This window comes from Pteropus vampyrus, unplaced genomic scaffold, assembly GCF_000151845.1.
Source record: "Pteropus vampyrus isolate Shadow unplaced genomic scaffold, Pvam_2.0 Scaffold160, whole genome shotgun sequence".
In the NCBI taxonomy this organism is placed as follows: domain Eukaryota; kingdom Metazoa; phylum Chordata; class Mammalia; order Chiroptera; family Pteropodidae; genus Pteropus; species Pteropus vampyrus.
In genome coordinates, this window is record NW_011888941.1 from 3445136 (window position 1) to 3462238 (window position 17103).

The window sequence follows — 17103 nt, forward strand, 5'->3', positions numbered from 1 at the left end:
TACAGCTTCAGCAAGGCTGTGTCAATATCTTCTTTGTAGCCGTTGGCTACTTCTGTGCTGCGGACTTCGTTCAAGTAGCTCATGAGGAAGCGCTTGCACTTGGCCATCTTCTCCTGGTCCCCCTGGGTCAGCTGGTTCAGGTCTGCATACTCGTGAAGAGGAGGGTGAGACCGTGTGAATGAAGAGGAGGTGGGCAACAGGAAGGGGTAGAGAGAGATCAGCTCCCGGACGTCAAGCTGGCCGCTTCTGCAATTACAGTGTCAAACTAAATGAAGCAAAAAGAGAGAGAGAGTACACATAGGCACACAAAACAATACTGAAGGGGTGTGCACGTCCGCACACGTCAATAGTGAGCTGAGTATCTGGGTGTGCACGCCAGACTGACCATCCTCATTGATAAGTGTGGCAGAGCGCTACTGAACTGTGTGCCACTCCAATTCCAAAATAGAGTGAGGGCACCATGGTGAAAGACACGTGCACAATCAGTGTGAAAGCGGAATATCAAAACGTCTGGACACTAAGTCAGCACTGGGCTCCCTGGACACCAGGGCAAAGAAATTCAAAGGAAGCAAAACATCACCATCTGATCAAAGGCAGATTACAGTCCTTCTGAAACCAATGTTTTCCCTGGCACTAAATTATAGACAGATTTATTGAATAGTCCATAAAGAAGGGACTTTATAGGAACATAACTTACAATTTCCTCATCAACGATCTTGTAACAGAAGACACAGAGCATCCATGTGGCCATTTCTGGAATGACTATTGGTAGCGTTTCAGAGCTTAAAGTTAGCCTGCAATTCAAATGGTTGGCACAGTGCCCTAACCTCATAAGGCCCAGGAGGTCATATCTACTGAGGTCCATCTCTCCTTCCCTGTTGGTCCCTCTTGCACGTCCTCCCTCCAGCCCGCTGTCCTGTCTACAGTCACAACTGTTAATGGCAGCACCACCGAGCTGAGGATCTCAACCCCGGCACAGGCTCAGACCCACCTGTGGGAACTATCCTGAGCAAACAGAGCAGGAGCCTCCAGCAGACACACCAAATGGAAGGCTCTGAGGCAGGGCCCGGGGTCTGCACCTTCTGCATCTGCCTCCCTTCACCCTCTCTTGTCTCTCCCCCACTCCCCCGGCTTCCTGCCAATAGTCTCCTTTCCACCCTGCTCTTAACCTGCCCCTTACCCTGTCCTCACCCTGTGGTTCCTTACTATCCACAGGATACAGTTCTTAGCATGGTACTCCAGACCCTGCCCGAACAGACCCAAAGCACATGACAGCTGCTGTTTCCCGTGCCCCTCTCCCGCACTCCAGCACTCAGCGCCCGTCACTCTTCCCTCCTGTTCCCACGTTTCATGCTTCTTAGCCTTCGCTGTCACTGTTCCCTTTGCCAAGAGCAGTTGGTTTGCAATGGGAAGCAGTTTTGCTCCCTGGGGGATATTTGGCGACTATGCAGACACTTTTGTCAGACCTGGAGGGCACCATTGGCACCTAGCGGGTAGAGGCCAGGGTTGCTGCTACATGTCCGACAGTACACGAGAGAGCTCACCTAACAAAGGATCACTTATGCCCAAATGCCAACAGTGCCACAGCTGAGAAACCCTGGCCTAAGGTATGATTCCTGATTTGGGAAACTTCTGCTCATCATTTAAGGTCCAGGACAAATCCCAATATAAGTCCGTGTTCAACGCTCCCACCTCAAACCACTCACACTGCAGAGCGGGCATGTGCACCGAGCAGGGGTGCTGTCCTACCCTTTCATCCTAGCTCTCATGCTCAGGCCAAATCTGCTCAATGGAAGAAGGGTTGGCTCTGACTGGATATAAGGACAGGCCGCATAACTCCCGGAGGACTAGACACACAGCATATGTCTCCACGACACGGATGGTAAATAGGTTCTATCTTGGATGCCAACCACGATGAGTTGGCAGTTGTGGCTTCTAGCATCGGACTGAGTAGGAAGGAGTCTGAGGCAAGTCCCTGATCAATGGGAAAAAAAAAAATCATGAGTTATTAGCAATGTCCACCAATGGCACTGAAAGGGAAAGTGGTATCATGTTTATCTTAGGAGCATCCCTTCAAATATCAATTTCTCAGTCACACTTTTGACTAAAGCTGAGCAGCAGTCAAGTTAAAGTTTATCTCTCTTAAGAGTGTGACATATGAAGTACCAGATCCTTGTACGAACAACTGACAGGCCCTACATTTATTCTCTTACAAAGTTACTGACCACTTAGCTCTTCAAATTAACCTGTGAGAAGAAGATGTACTGGGAGACACCCATGACCCAAGTGCGGAGGCCTTCGACATTGCAGGGATAAGACAAGATATGACAGAAAAGAGCCTCAGTTCAAAGGGACAAAGAATCTATTTAATCCTGATGCTTCTGATCTTTCCATGAACAGATGGTAACAGTACGGAGAACTTGCTTAAGTAAAAGTTCTACAGGGTATCATGATCCAATACATAATTCCTTCTTGACTCAGAAATCTCTTCTCTACAACCAGTTTTGTGACAGAGCAAGAGGCAGGAGCTGCGGTGGGTGTCAGTGTGGCCCGGGCCATGTGGCAAATACCCTCCAGAACAGAGGGTGGACAGCAAGCTGCAGGGTGGTGTCCTGCTCCGCTTGTTACATCTCTTATCTTTTAGATGGCTCTAAACTGTGCAGAATCTATGCTAGTCAGACATTTTGAAAACATTCCATAGGCAATGCTTTTGTAGGATGCTTAAGACTATCAAAGCACGTTTAACCTAATCTGCCAGGCGTGCTGAGCCAGCATGTTCACAACCACTGCCTCGCTGAGTACGCCAGCCTGAGAGGACATGCAGCTGGGAAAATGGGTATGACAGCAAAGGCGTGTGACGCAGGCATGGGTGAGGGGGGTGGAGGAGAGGGCGAGACGGCCCTGGGTGCAGGGTTACTCATAGTGCCAGGGGAGCTCTGTAAGAGAAAGACAGCTTCCTGGGAGAGCTAACCATCAATGGGCCATCTACAAAGTCTTTAGAAGACGATTCGTTTTCATAAGTCTTCCCAGAAGCACCTGCTCTTTTTCTAAACTCATAGCTTCTGGTAAAATCTCGAGAAAAGGAAAAATGAACAAGAGTATTTTCCTAAAAATCCTTCGCATGTTATCAAATTCACTCTCTAGAATTCCCGCTCCTCTCTTCCCCGGACTGTCATGATGGCCCCCACGCTCTTTAAGATAAAGGACAGTTAAACTAAGGCTGAGGGGGGAGGAGGAGACAAGGCATGAGCACCAGTGGCGTCTGCTATTATAAACAGGCCTCACCATTCTCACCAGAAGCACAGTCTAACCACGGCTGCACCTCCCATCACAGCATCACAGCTGGAAGGGAGGTTCTGACCACAGAGGGACACTTCGAAGTCTTGCTACCAACACCTCAAATTACCTGAAGAGCTCTTTAGCTTCCAGGAACTGAAGTTGTGCAAACTGTATAAAACCCGCCTGCTGCAGAATCCTTCTGTACATTACCTGTAAAGAAAGACAGGTTTAATCTCTTACAGATACCCTGAAACCATCACAATAGGGAGAAACTGAATTTCTAATCATAACCCAAACTAAATGCTTATTATGATGAAGAAATTTGAAGTCACAAGGTAAAGAAAAAATAATGCATATATGAAATTAGTTTCAATATATACAAATATATATGTGTGCGTGTGTGTGTGTATATATGTAAATCAACCTTTCTTTCTTAAAACGAAGTTTTCTTTTTAACTATTCTTCCTGCTTCTTCACGGATGCTTCTTTATGAACCCCAGTCCTTCCCAACGCATTCCTTATCTTCTGCTCTCCTCCTCATAAACTCGCAGGTGTCAATATTTCTGACAGTCCAGAAGCTGTTCAGCCTTCTTCCGCTCGACGGGAATTGGCACGTCACGGCAGCATTTCTGAGTGTCCCTCAGAGCACAAGGCCAGTACCATTTAATATATTAATAGATAGACAAATAAGCTTTTCCAAGTAACACTGGAGAAGTGCTGTGCATTCTCTCTTCTGCGGGTGATGCACAACCCACACGAACACGTGACACCTGGGAATCCCTGTAATAAAGGTACCAGCTTGTCTTTGCTTAATTCAGTACTACCCAAACTTTCTTGACCACAGAGCCCCTTTGTTCTTATGACACTCAGTAACAGCAAAATACACTTTAGGAAGTTGTCTTGTGGTGACTTTAATTCCACCCTCTACACCTCCAATATGGCCCAGTTTGGTCACTGTTCAAGTTTTGTTCATCCTTTGTTTGAAACAGCTTTTGGACCCGTCTTTTTGCGTTATTCTTACTGGTTCCACCATCATAGCTCAGGCCCTTGTCACCTCACAGTTAAAAACTCTATGACTGCAGTTCCTCCACCTTCCAGTCCATCATGCTGTTCTGGAAGCCACATGTTCCTTGAAGGCAGGGCACATACGTTATCCACATACACTAGTACTCCACAGTCCTGGCATAGTCTTTGCCGTCTGGTAAGTGCTTATTGATCTGAAGAAATATCTGATCAATTTTTGTGACACTCCATTTTCATTGTCATTTATTATCCCCATTTACAAATAAGAACATTCTGCTCAAAGATGTTAAGTTGTTGGCTCAAAGTTACTAAAGTAATAAGTGGTTGAGCCAGGATTTAAAACCAGATGTTTCTGATTCTAGAGCCCAATTCTTTCCACTCACTGATTTACCCAGTGCGCAGCAGGCAGGTAACACCACTGAAGAAACGAGCAGAGTGCTCGTTGGCATGGTTGGCACCTGAAGGCTGTCACTCCTGTTCCCCATTGCTCTATTTAAAGAGTTCTCAAAAGCATAGCATTTCATGCCTATGCCCACAGAAATTCCTTTAGAGAAGTCAGAAAAGGCAGGCTGCCTTTCCACTTCTCTGCTCACCACCTGCCTTTATCTTCCTTCCCTGATACCAGCCACTTCTGACTCTAAACTGGCCTATTTATACTGCCCAGCATTAAGCAGCCAGGAGTGGGCCAAAGTTCTGTTGTGGGGGAATGCCAGTTCTATTTCCAAAAGTAGAAATAAAGGCCTCCCACTTAGCAAAAAGGATAGAGAGGACCCATCAGCTGTAGTAGAAAAATTCCCAATCACACCCAGGCTTGTTGATGAGAAATCAGCTGAATAATAATTTATTCCTCATGTGCAGGATTCAGATGTCATGTACTCTACCCCTTCCTAAGGGGACTTAAAAACTACTTTTGCTAATACTCCCAATCTCCAAGAATATGGGGGTTATTTTCTGTATTCCTAGTCTGGGAATGCCATATGTAGACTTGGAAAAAGCATACAAAGAGATTCCTTCATCCTGGACATAAGCACCTTGATGCTGAAACCATGGATGATATAGAGAACACCAATGAACTTGACCTACACACATTTGATAAGAAATTTTACCAAGCGCAACCAATTCTTGCTTCTCCGACACAGTGACTGTCTCCTTTCCAGACTGTCCACTCTGACTGATAACTCCTCCTGCTCAGGTGATGCTGAGCTACAAAACACGGAGCCAGGTCGGCCAGCAGGAAAAGGACAAGAAGAATGCCTCCATGAGGAGAAAGGACAGGAAAGTCTGTTTAGCTCCCCAGCACCAGAGCTAACTCACCAATGGAATCTTCAGCTTTCTTTTTACCTTGTTAGTTTGTCCTTCAGTGTAAGGTGGCTATAAATTCCCGGGTGGAGAGAGGAAATTAGACCTCTAAGTGGTGCCACTCCATATCTACTCTGCACAAAGGCAGAGGGCCCAACACCGGCCAGGAGAAGAGGTCGCATGTGTTCTGGGAGCAACACGAAACTGAAGTCAGAATGTACGTTTTTAGTATCATGTTTCTGAATTGAGATTTCTGATTTTTGTGACTTGTGGAACTGGAAATTTTGTGAAACAGAAGATTCTATTTTAAAGATTTCTAAACCTGCTTTCAAGGCTGCATTGTATTGTCTAAGTTAAATGTCATACAAGGGCTTCTGGAAAGAACAGTCCTTTCTAGCACTAAATTCAAGTGTATCTTGTTTATGGCTCTTCCTTAAAATGCACTGCTTAAATGAAATGTCGAACTGCTCAACAAATGGATTATTCAGCTTTAAAAAGAAAAGAAATTCTGACACACGCTACAAGGATGAACCTTTAGGATGTTATGCTGGGCGAATAAGCCAGACATGAAAGGACAAAGACTGTATGATTCCACTTATACGAGGTCCCTAGAGTACTTACATTCAGAGAGACAGAAAGTAGAATGGTGGCTGCCAGGGGCTGGGGGAGGAGAGATGGGAAGTTAGTGTGAAATGGAGGCAGGGCTTCCATTTGGGAAGATGAAGCAATTCTGGAGAAGGATGACGGTGATGGTTGCACTACGATGTGCATGTATAGAATGCCACTGAACTGTACACTTAAAAATGGTTAAGATGGTAAATTTCGTTACTCTTGACGTGGAACTAACAATTAAGATTCAGGTTGCAATGCCCTAAAACACCAAGAGGACTTGAGACATAAGGTATATAAGTATCATTCCTGGAAAAGAAGTACAGCCAACATTTCCAACAAAAATTGGTATGAATGTTATACTTTTAACTGTATTCATAACTTTCCCTCTAATGAATACTTTGGTTTTTTTTTTTTAACTTACTGAAAAACTCTTACTTAGTTATTTCCTAAATAGAAATAACTTTCTCAAAATGTATTAGGTGGACTATGACATTCTCCTTGTTAAAAAGGCAATCCATCGTGACTGAATAAATTTGGAAACACATGTGTGTATGTGTAAATGTTGATATGTAAATATATATAATGTACCTACATGCTGTGTATCTATATGTGCATGTATTTATATAATACACAGATACATCACATATAAAATGCATTTTACATATATTCTCTCTTGAGGATTCACAGAAAGATAACAAAAATATAATATGTGCTATATGCCCTTTTACGGATCACAATAACTTTTAGTATATTAAAGGCCCTAAGAATTTCTCCAATTAAGAAACTCAATTAATTTATATGTGCAAAACAGAACCGTTTCCCACTCTGCACCTGTAACCATCTGAGAGTGCGGGCTCAGTGAAACTCGAGCTGGGAAGGCCTGTTCAGGAAGGAAGCCGTGCAATGGACACATGCAGGGCAGGAAAAGTGGTCAGTTCCAAAGGTGAGGATGGTGAGGGCCAGCAGGAGCAGAGAGAGGTAAGAAAAGAGGGAGGATGCATAATACAATTTACCAAAATAGTGGTCCAAACTCTTGAGAAAGAAACACTAGGAAACAGTAACACTGGCTGCTTTTAGGAGGAAAAATGATGTCCTGTACACTTAAGAATGGTTAAGATAATAAATTTTATGTTATGTGTATTTTACCACAAGTGAAAAACAAACAAACAAACAAACAATTGGGATAGAAACCAAAAACTCACTGAAAACATTTATAACAATACTAAGTGACAAGGCATGTCCACAAACCCAAAAGTACGAGCTACTGGGGACAAACCAACAACTCCAGGACCTGCGTGGTATTAGAAACTGTGGGAAGAAGTGCAGAGAGGAAAAAGGGGCCATGAGGCCATGACAGCTAGAAGCCAGCATCCTCAAATTGCTATCAGGAACCACTAGAAAGCTTGGCAGGGCATTCGAGACTAGCAGTGGAAAGTGGAAGGGGACTTCTCGGGCTCCAATTTGCTGGTAAGTGTCAACCCTGAGAAACTGGACTTTAAGGACAAAGTCTTTTAGGCATTCAAACAAAATGACCAAGTCGTTACGAGAAAAAAAAATTCAGAGCCTCATTAGATTTTTGATTAGCAACGCTTTATGTTGCTAATCAAATTAAGTTTTTCATTGAAAGATAACGTGAGTCAGAGATTTTATATCCAGCCAAACCTGCCTTCAAGTATAAAAGCTGCAGATAAACTGTTATCAATATGTAAAAACTCGAGGGCAGTGTTCCCGGACGCCGCTCCTGAAATACCTGCCAGAGGACTGCTTCAGAAAGCCACCTGACTGGAAGGTCAGCAACATAAAATTTGTTGGTGAGCATTCAAAACACATTTGCCTATAGAACTAAGACTGATCAATATCAGGGAGACAGTATAGTATGTGATGACTATGGGCTCTGAAAAAGAGGAGGCCATACAACTACTGAAAAAACAGAGTGGGGAGATTACATAAAAAGTACAATATGCTTGCCGACTGACTGCCTTATGAGTATATTACTTTAACGTGAATACCGGGGGAAAAGAAGGAAAAGGGACAAATAAGGTTACTAGCTAATTTCAAATATTGCTCCAACTGGGGAACCAACAAACAAGAGTCCCCCCTCCCCCAGCAGAAAAAAAAAAAAAAGAAAAGAAAAAAAGAAAACCAAAGGACTTTTATGAAGTTAATACTATTACGGTAACCGCTAGACCAAAAATACTGACGGTCACACCAAAAAAAGACAGAGAAGGCGGAAGAGAGGTTGAGGGAGGGAGAAAACATTAGGGTAAAGGGAGAGAAGGAATTTAGGCTTCACTGAGTATACGGCTTTGCTTTGTTGATTGGACTTTTGAATTATGTAAATATTTTACATAATTATAAAACAAAATTTAAAAAGCAATTCCTATAAAACAGAAGTCAAATGAAAACAAATGACACACATAAGGGAGGCTTTGATATAAGATAAGGGTCTGCACACCAGCAGAAAAATGGGCACTGAGAATAACGGCTGAATTCGAGATCATTCTGAGGGTGTGTTTCCAGGGCTGGATACATCTGTTTCCAGTAACAGAGAGAAGGCAGGGAGGATGTTAGAAAGGAAAAAGCTCCCACTGAGACAGCAAATTAAAGAGCATGACTCCTAATATTCTCTGCTATTGACTGCATATTTCTACTCTCAGCAAAAAGAGAGGAGAAAGAGCCAAAGGCAGACAAAGAACATTGAAAGCATCTTTAAAAAAGTTACACACTTAAAGTGTGCACGTGTGTTTACAAGGAGGGGGCACCCCAACACGTGGCCCATCTAGACATCCAACATGTCCATGGACAGCAGCTCATGGGGCTCCATGTTACAGGAGCAGAGAGGAGCTGAGAGCAAGCCAGGCAGAGGCAGGTCTCACACCCCACTGCGGTCTGATCCCAGAGCACCTTCTCGGCATGGCCACCCGACCAGCCTAAGGGGTAAGGAAAACGCTGCTCTCAGCACCACAGGCTCTGAACGAAGAATTTCTTCTTTTTGCTTTTGCTGCCCCCTGCTGAGTGCTAATAGATAGTTCTTACTTAAAAAATTAGGAACAAAGATGAAAAGTTTTTCGGTGTTTAAATATAGAAAAGATACCTTCTCTTGCACCCCATAACCGTGAAGTACATATCCGGGTTTTCACCTTCAGAATCTACCCATAGCAGCATAAAGCAACCGAAGCCAAAAACCATTATTTCATTCCACAATGATGACATAGGTGAGAATCTGATCGACTGGTAGCAAGCAAGGGGATCATTAATTCATGGGAACTTCTAATGATCGATTTAGATATTCATAGGAAGCGTACATGCACTAATTGTTTTATTACTTTCAAATGCAGTGAGTAACCTGAACTAACCTAACAACTGGTCAGGCAGCAATTTTTAGAGAGTCTGATTTCCTCAGATCTAAGAATAATTCTTGACTATTGTATCCATTATATTTATTATACCAAGTATATTAAAGTTAGTGCTTAAGAGCAATAAAAATTTTCTCCTAAAGAAGTTAATTAGATGGATTCCTGCAACATGAGATAGTTTATCACTATACAAAGCTTTTTCTGTAGATACTACATATCTAAACTTTTAAACTTCAACCCCTGCCCAACAAACAGAAATTCTAAATCAAAAGACGAACTAACCCGATGTTACTCTTTTGGTTTATGACAACGTCGTCCCCGATTCTTCTCTAATGACCCACTGAAGAAGAGAGTGGATTAGAAAGATAACTTGGTATATTAAGCATGAAAATTAAGTCAGAGGTTCAAAACCTAACTTGGCCTCTGTGAGCAGTGTCACCTCAGTCCAGCTATCCGGCTGCTCTGCACCCTGTTTCCTTATCTGTACGATGCGGATATGCTGAGAATATTCAGTACAGATACAAATGCAATCTGCAAAGTCTGGCACATGGCGGGGGCTGCGACATGTTCATTAAACCCGAATGTGTTCTGTAGCCGGCTAATTACGAACCTGAAATTTTTCCTTTGGAATGTTCCTCCGGGCTCCTTTTGCTAAAACCAAAGCCTCCTCCACTCTGCGGCTTGCTAGAAGATCCTGTATTTGTTTCTCCAGAGGTAATGGGACCAAGATGTAAACTCCTTTACTTGTGGCGACAATCACTCTTCCTGGGAAGAAATTTGATACTGTTGGAAAGGGGAAGAACATGCTGCCTGCAAGGAAACACACTGCTTCCCCTAAACAGGACCATGGACCTGATTTGCCGATCAATTTCATCAGGGTTGTCATAGAACAGAACTCCTACAGAAGCCATAAACTATAACGTTTCTCTTTTCTGCTTTGCAGACTTTCAAATCTCAGAAAAGGGCAAATTCTTAATACTATATTTCTGAAGTTTAAAATGTGCTTTTTGCCTTTTTTTAATTTGAAAGTGCTAATAAATTGAAAATCAGTTGAGTAGATACATAATATATAGTCCAATGAGGTTGCAGAGATCAATTATGGAAAATTATCAATAAGAATTATCAAATATAAGGAAGTTTTAGAAATTTATTTTCTCTCCATGTTAGTTTATAGGAAACTAGATTACAATGCAACATTCTGCACAATGAGACAATATTTCATATTCACCTACCATCTAAATATCGTATTCATTTCCACACAGTGCTGTGAGTTAACCTGACCCATGGCCAGCACTGTCACCCTCATTTCACTGGGGGGACTTTGCTCAAGTAATCCACCCAAGAGCTGGACCTATAATCCAAGATGAGCTCCTACTACAAAGCATTTAAAGTGAGTCCTGCTCCCTTCTGGAGACACTTTTTTTAAGCTGTTGGATGCTCACATGAAGCAATGAAACGATATTTTCTTTCTGTCTGAAGGAGAGTTCAGCGTCAGCCATGCCTTTCCTGCCCTGGGCTTTTCTCTCCTGTGATCCATCGTTTCCACTCCAGACCCACTGCTTGGTTTAACCCAGCCCTCGTCTCTCCTCGCCTGGATTGTCATCACACCTTCCTCCTGGTCTTCTTCCTGCTCTGCTCATATCTGTCTTCTATTATCACCGCCAAGGTAAGCAATTTTCCTCATACTCAGATGAGATTCTGTCCCTTCACTGCACTGGTGTCCCCTTTCCCAGGAAGCCTCCCTTGTCCCTACCTAGCAGGAGTTTCTCCATCGGCCTCTAGGTATTCCTGACCCCTGTACGTGCCTCTAGCACTCGAGATCCACGGCTCCGTACCACTGCTGTGAAATGTGAAAAGGTGGGTGTCAGAGCCCCCAGCCAGAATCTGACACACTTAACGTGAGGGCTGTTTTTGTAAGTATCCCCAGCATCCAAACAGGAAGGGCAGCTAAAATTTGGTGAGCGAAAATCCTTAAATGGCAAATGCAATGCATAAATCTAGATTAGTTCTTGGTTTCAAGAAACTATCATCCAAGGCATTCTTAGGACAACTGGGGGGGAATCTGAACACAGGCAGGATATTAGAGCTCATTTTCTGAGGTGTGAAAAGGACTTTATGATTATGTAGGAAAATGCTGTTATTCTTAGGAGACACATGCTGAAGTATTTCAGACTAAATGTCATGATGTCTTCCACTTACTTTCAAACAGCTCAGCAAATGTTAATGAGTGGCGAATGGTGTGTGGTGGTTCACTTTGCTTTGCTACTTTTCAGTACAATTGAAATGTTCGTAATAAAAGTTGGCAGAAGTAAAAGAAATCCCTCCCCTGGCTCGCCACTGCACACAAGAGGAAGCCTTCCCTGAGCGCCCCGGTCTGCTGCAGCCGCATCCCGCGCCGTCCCACCCCGTGCACCACTGTCACACTGAAGTGACTGCGTAGCCCGAGGTGCAGAGTTCTCTCTGGCGCAGGTTTACATGCTCTTTTCTGCCCACCTGAAGGTTCTTTCACACCGCTTCTGCTTGGCTGACTCCTACTCACTCTAAAAGGTTTGGTTTAAATACCACCTCCTTCAGGAAGCCCTCCCTTAGTATTTCTAGGTAGTACTTCCTCCTCTGCTCTCCCGTTGTCCTTATTTCATTTCTATCAAGCTCTTAAACTGCTGTAGCTCTTTGTTCAAATCTCTCTCTCTCTCCATCGTAGGTATGTAGGAAAATTCTACAAAATGCCTGAAGTGCAGAGTCTATACAACCATCATCTGTGTATCTGCTATGCTCAGCCTAAGGTCCTGTCCCTAATTGGTCCTTTATAGCATTTACAGAAGAAAAGTCATAAAAGGGTTGATCACTAAGCTTTGATAGGATTTCTGTAAACAAGTACCTTCAAAATCCTGTAGAATGTGGCCTTCTTTAAAGGGCAGAGTCTGCTTTTGCTGCTGATCCAACATGCTGTGAACTGTGATGAATTCGTCATCGAGTGCTATGACATACGGGAAGCAGATGGCAGCCCCGATCACATTCTCCGACCAGTGCACAGGGGCTCGCTGAGAAATCCCAGCAACTGTGGCGAACATGCCTAGAAAAATAGGAGGAGTTAGGTGGGTCTTCAAATACTATGGTATTTTTTTTCTCCCTGTGTCTGGATGCAGAATATCCACCCCCACACCTTCATTATATTTCAAGATAGAAAAGACAATACATTGCATGTGCGAAGAACCACACATGACTTTATTTTGTGAGAACTAGCTTCCCTAGAATGTACATCTTCTTATATTTACTTCCAATTAAAAGTGAAAGTAAACAAATGTTTACATATACCTACATGAAAGTTCATAATACATATGTCCTCGCATGTGGGGAAAAAGTTATTTTTAAACAATTTAAAAAGCTTCATAAGCTTTCTTTCACATCCAGTTTTCCAACTGGTTTGCATCTCTAAGTTATAGCTCTTCACTGTACATTAATTCAACAATGAATATTGAACACACTTATTCAAATAATTGAGCACCTGCTATGTGCCAGGCACTCTACAAGGCATCCTATCAGGAACTGTCCCTGCTCAGGGCTGAAGTATAATTTTGGATACACGTGCAGTATAATACAGATAGAACCAATTTTGCAATTCGAGACAAGAGTGCTGTGTAGTGTTTGTCAGTGATAGCTTCCATATTAGACAGTTTCTATTGTACATAAAGTACTAAACGAGCCATTTCCAAATGAGTTGTATACAGTCCATAGATTCTGGGGTTTACCAAAATTAATGCATTCACCAAGTAAAGTCAATCCATTTTAACTTAGTTTTCAAAGTAGTTGACATAAAACACCTTTAAAAACAGCATGCAAATGATTAGATGCTACTGCAGGAGACAAGCAGTCTCAACTGCACTCAGCAGAGAAGTGGGGAGAGGGAGAGAGACAGAAGGAGATACGGGAAGTATTTTAAGATTGAAATAATGGACGGTATCTGAAATATATCATGTGAGCAAAAATCCTAAACCTGTGAAATCACTGACTCTCCTAAATTTTCTGTGGTTACAAAGACTGAAAAGCACTACACTTAATCAGGTACAAAGATAGTTCTGTCCCTCTAGATTAGGCTGTTCCTGAAAATAGGTACCATGGGGGCTCTGACAGGCATGCACACCTCGCTTTCACCTGACACACTGAGGGCCTCCCTGCAGAACACTGTACATAGGACACTTGCCTGGTCCTGCTGGACACTTTGAACATTGGCTCTTGGCATGTGAATCAGCACCAGCTAAAACTCTGTCAAGATGAGACAATAAGCTTCGTGTGTGCATGTGTGTGTGCGCCTGTGTGTGAGTGTGCATGTGAGTGTGAGTGCACCTCTCGCTGCAGAGTCACAACTGCCTAACATGAACCGTTCTTCTACCTTAAGTGTGTATTTCCATTTTCTCCTTTCGTCTCCAACAATCATTACAAAAAAGACTAATAACTCAATAGAAAAATAGACAAAGGATGCGAATCAGTAAGACACAGGAGACAAAATGCAAATGACTAATTCACGAAGGTTTCCATGTTCACTAGTAATCAGGGGAACAGGAATTTAATGGGAAAAAATGTGAAAAACCAACTTTTACTCATCAGATTGGACAAAGGTTATAGACTGGCAGTACTGAGTACTGGCATGGTATGAGGAAATACTCTTTGGAGAATAATGTGGTCTTATCTATCAAAACTGAATATACACCTACACTTTAATTCAATGATTCTACCTTTAAATCTATCACCAATTGATAAGTAAAAGGAAGGTCACCGTGGCATTTTAAATAAGAGCATAAAATTGAGTATAATACACCAAAAGAATGTGTGACTTCTGGTGAACTCACCTCACACAGAAGGGAAAGCTCATTTATTGAGTATACACAAAAAGAAAAAACTATAAATCTATATGCTGAGCATCAACTTAAATTCAGTCAACATTTGCTAGGTGCTTATTGTACGTGGAGCCCTGGGTTAGGTACCGAGAGACAGAGAGACAGAGACACGTTCAAGGAACTTGCAGTAGTGAAGGGGTTAAGGAGAATATCTAAATACCACATAAGAGATAACAGCCAGCAGGAGGAAAGTGGGAAAAGTGCTGATAGGAGGTGGAGTCCAGTCCAGCCAGAGCCCAGGGATCAGAGACTCCACAGGGAAGGTGACACAGAGGCTGGGCGGGGCTCTGGCCCTAAGAAGCAGGTCACAGGGAGGTAGGGGAAGGGGTGTGTGTCCCCCCTAACAGGGCAGCTCCAGAAACAGGGCAAACCCTTTGTGAGGATCATAGGGTCTGAAAGTTAAGCTAGGGTCAGAGCAAGAGACGCTGACCTGAAAATCGAGCTGAGGAGCGTGGTCCGAATTTGTTACAGGATCACAGGTGCTTTAGGAAGGCCACCTGGCAGGAGGGTACAGGCTACATTGTAGGAGGGAGAGCTCTGGATGCTAGGGGAAGCCAGGCAGCTGCCTGCCACTAGGAAGCAGGCCTTACTTAGGCCAGGGGTAGGGGTACGGCAGAGGAGGGGGATAACTTCTGGGGGGAACCTGGCTCCTTAGTGGGAGCAAGGGAGAGCATGAGTCAAAGGCTACCATGCAGCTGGTGGCCTCAGGTTAATGGGCGTGGGCTGAGAGTAAACACAGGGATCAAGGGGCAGGGCTGGGTGGGAGGCAAGGTTAACACTTTGAGGAACTGGAGGTCACAGAGAGGACGTCCTGGAGTTCAAGTGCTTTCTCAGGGGGTAACAGCACCTTTCTTTCCTGAAGGGAGACAAATGGTTGCACGGAGCACACCAAAAGCCAGTGTAGAACACAAGATGACACGAGAGGGCACGTCTCTGCACGGTACAACCCAAGGCTGCTCCTGAAGCTGGCGAGGGCCTTCTGTTCTCATTTCTTTCCAAAGCGGATAAGGAGTCAAGGAGATCCATGGAAATGTGGAAGATGACACTGAAGTGACTCAGAGCCAAAAGGCAAGATGGACCAATAACAGGGTCTGAGTCTGTTCCAGAGGCGGGGCGACGGGCATAACGGAAGGCACGGCACGGGGCCTGGCATCCCCAACATCTCACAAGCAGAGAGGGTGGAACTAAGGTCTGAATTAACCCAACAACTGCATCACCACAGCATTCAAACCACATCAAAAAATGCTGAAGGAGCCAAACACGAGGTACCGAGTTACGGGAAGCATTAAGAATCTGAAATTAAGACAGCTTTGGAGGAGCGAACCAGGTTAGCGCACTATTGAATTTTTCATGTGTTTAGAACCAGCTGCTAAAAAGCCTACAGGGGAAAGAAAAGCGATTCAAGGGTACTGGCACTGTGCCCGCCACCTTCACCCAGGAGTTTGGCAAATGCAGTTAATCCCGAGGAGTCTGCTGAACTTTGGGTAAGTTCTGTATAGCACAACTCTCAGAGGACACAGATGCCAAAACATTGTCTAGCCTTATCAATCAGGGGATCAATCAGGGCCACAGCACTTACCCGGGTAAGGCTGAGCCTTGCCTTACCTGAAAACTGTGTGGGGCAGACGCCCCAGCATGAATGTTCTCAAAATGAAAAGGACAGAAACCAGAGGTCAAGAACAAAGGCTTCTACATAAAGAGAAAAGCCAAAGATTTCACTAGAACAAAAGAGCAGAGCAGTAACTGGCAATTAGGGGACACAGGTCAAGCAGTATAAGGTGCCACAAATCCACTTGGGAACAGAGGACACTGTCATTCACACCCACCAACTAATTATATGCTTGCTAAGTAGGTGATACAGCCTATTGTTTCTACAGTGTTGCAGGAGTGAAAATGTGACACAATTTTGTAAATGGTAAAAACCTTTAAAAACTATTATTTTCAATCGCGCACCCTCTCAATATCAGTGGACCCTCTCATCTGAGCTGGGAAAGGAGCGGCCCTGTGAGGTAAGAAGTAGCTGAATTATGTATACTTTTCAAGAAGCATGATTATCACAGGATAGAGTTTAAAGTCACAATAATCAATTGTATTATGACATTTTCAACAAAGTATGCTTAAATAGTAAAATTTAAGGCAAAAGTTAAGAGCTATTTCTTGTGACACAGGAGTGGGCTCATGTTACTTTAAAAAAGGAAAGAAGTGGGCAAAATGACAATACATAGCTTTCAAATGTGTAAAAGTCCCTTTGCATTCATTATAGCAATTTGTTTGAGCTTAATTTCTAAAGCCATATAATGACAGTGGTGGCTACTCTGTTGTATACAGAACCTATACAAGGGTGATGATGCATGAGAAAGCTAACATATGATCTTCCAATTTGCTTACAATTGGTACGACAATTAAGAACAACAATTAAGAAGGTTGTTCTTATTTGTTCCTTTAGCATGATGTCCTTGTCATCGAGTGAGCTTGAGGAAAATGCATCCTAGATATGACTATCACTTCCTTTCAATCCTAACACTCAACCAACAAAAAGATACTGGAATCAAATGTTTCACTATAAAATCTTTATAACTAAAACAGGTATTAGCTCAGGCAAACGGACTGGAACAAAACAAGAAAGAAAGACTCAATGG

At 43.4% G+C, this 17103-nt stretch overlaps 1 protein-coding gene across 1 annotated transcript in view; it reads right to left on the reverse strand.

The window, feature by feature from the left end:
• TGFBRAP1 (transforming growth factor beta receptor associated protein 1) overlaps positions 1–17103 on the reverse strand; it is a 36976-nt gene that overhangs the window by 14739 nt on the left and 5134 nt on the right. The window contains exons 2-5 of the mRNA XM_023536608.1: positions 12448–12642; positions 10180–10334; positions 3407–3489; positions 3–246 (exon numbers count right to left, since the gene is read on the reverse strand). Of these exons, the coding sequence (XP_023392376.1) occupies positions 3–246; positions 3407–3489; positions 10180–10334; positions 12448–12642 (677 nt within the window). The remainder of the gene's footprint in view (positions 1–2; positions 247–3406; positions 3490–10179; positions 10335–12447; positions 12643–17103) is intronic.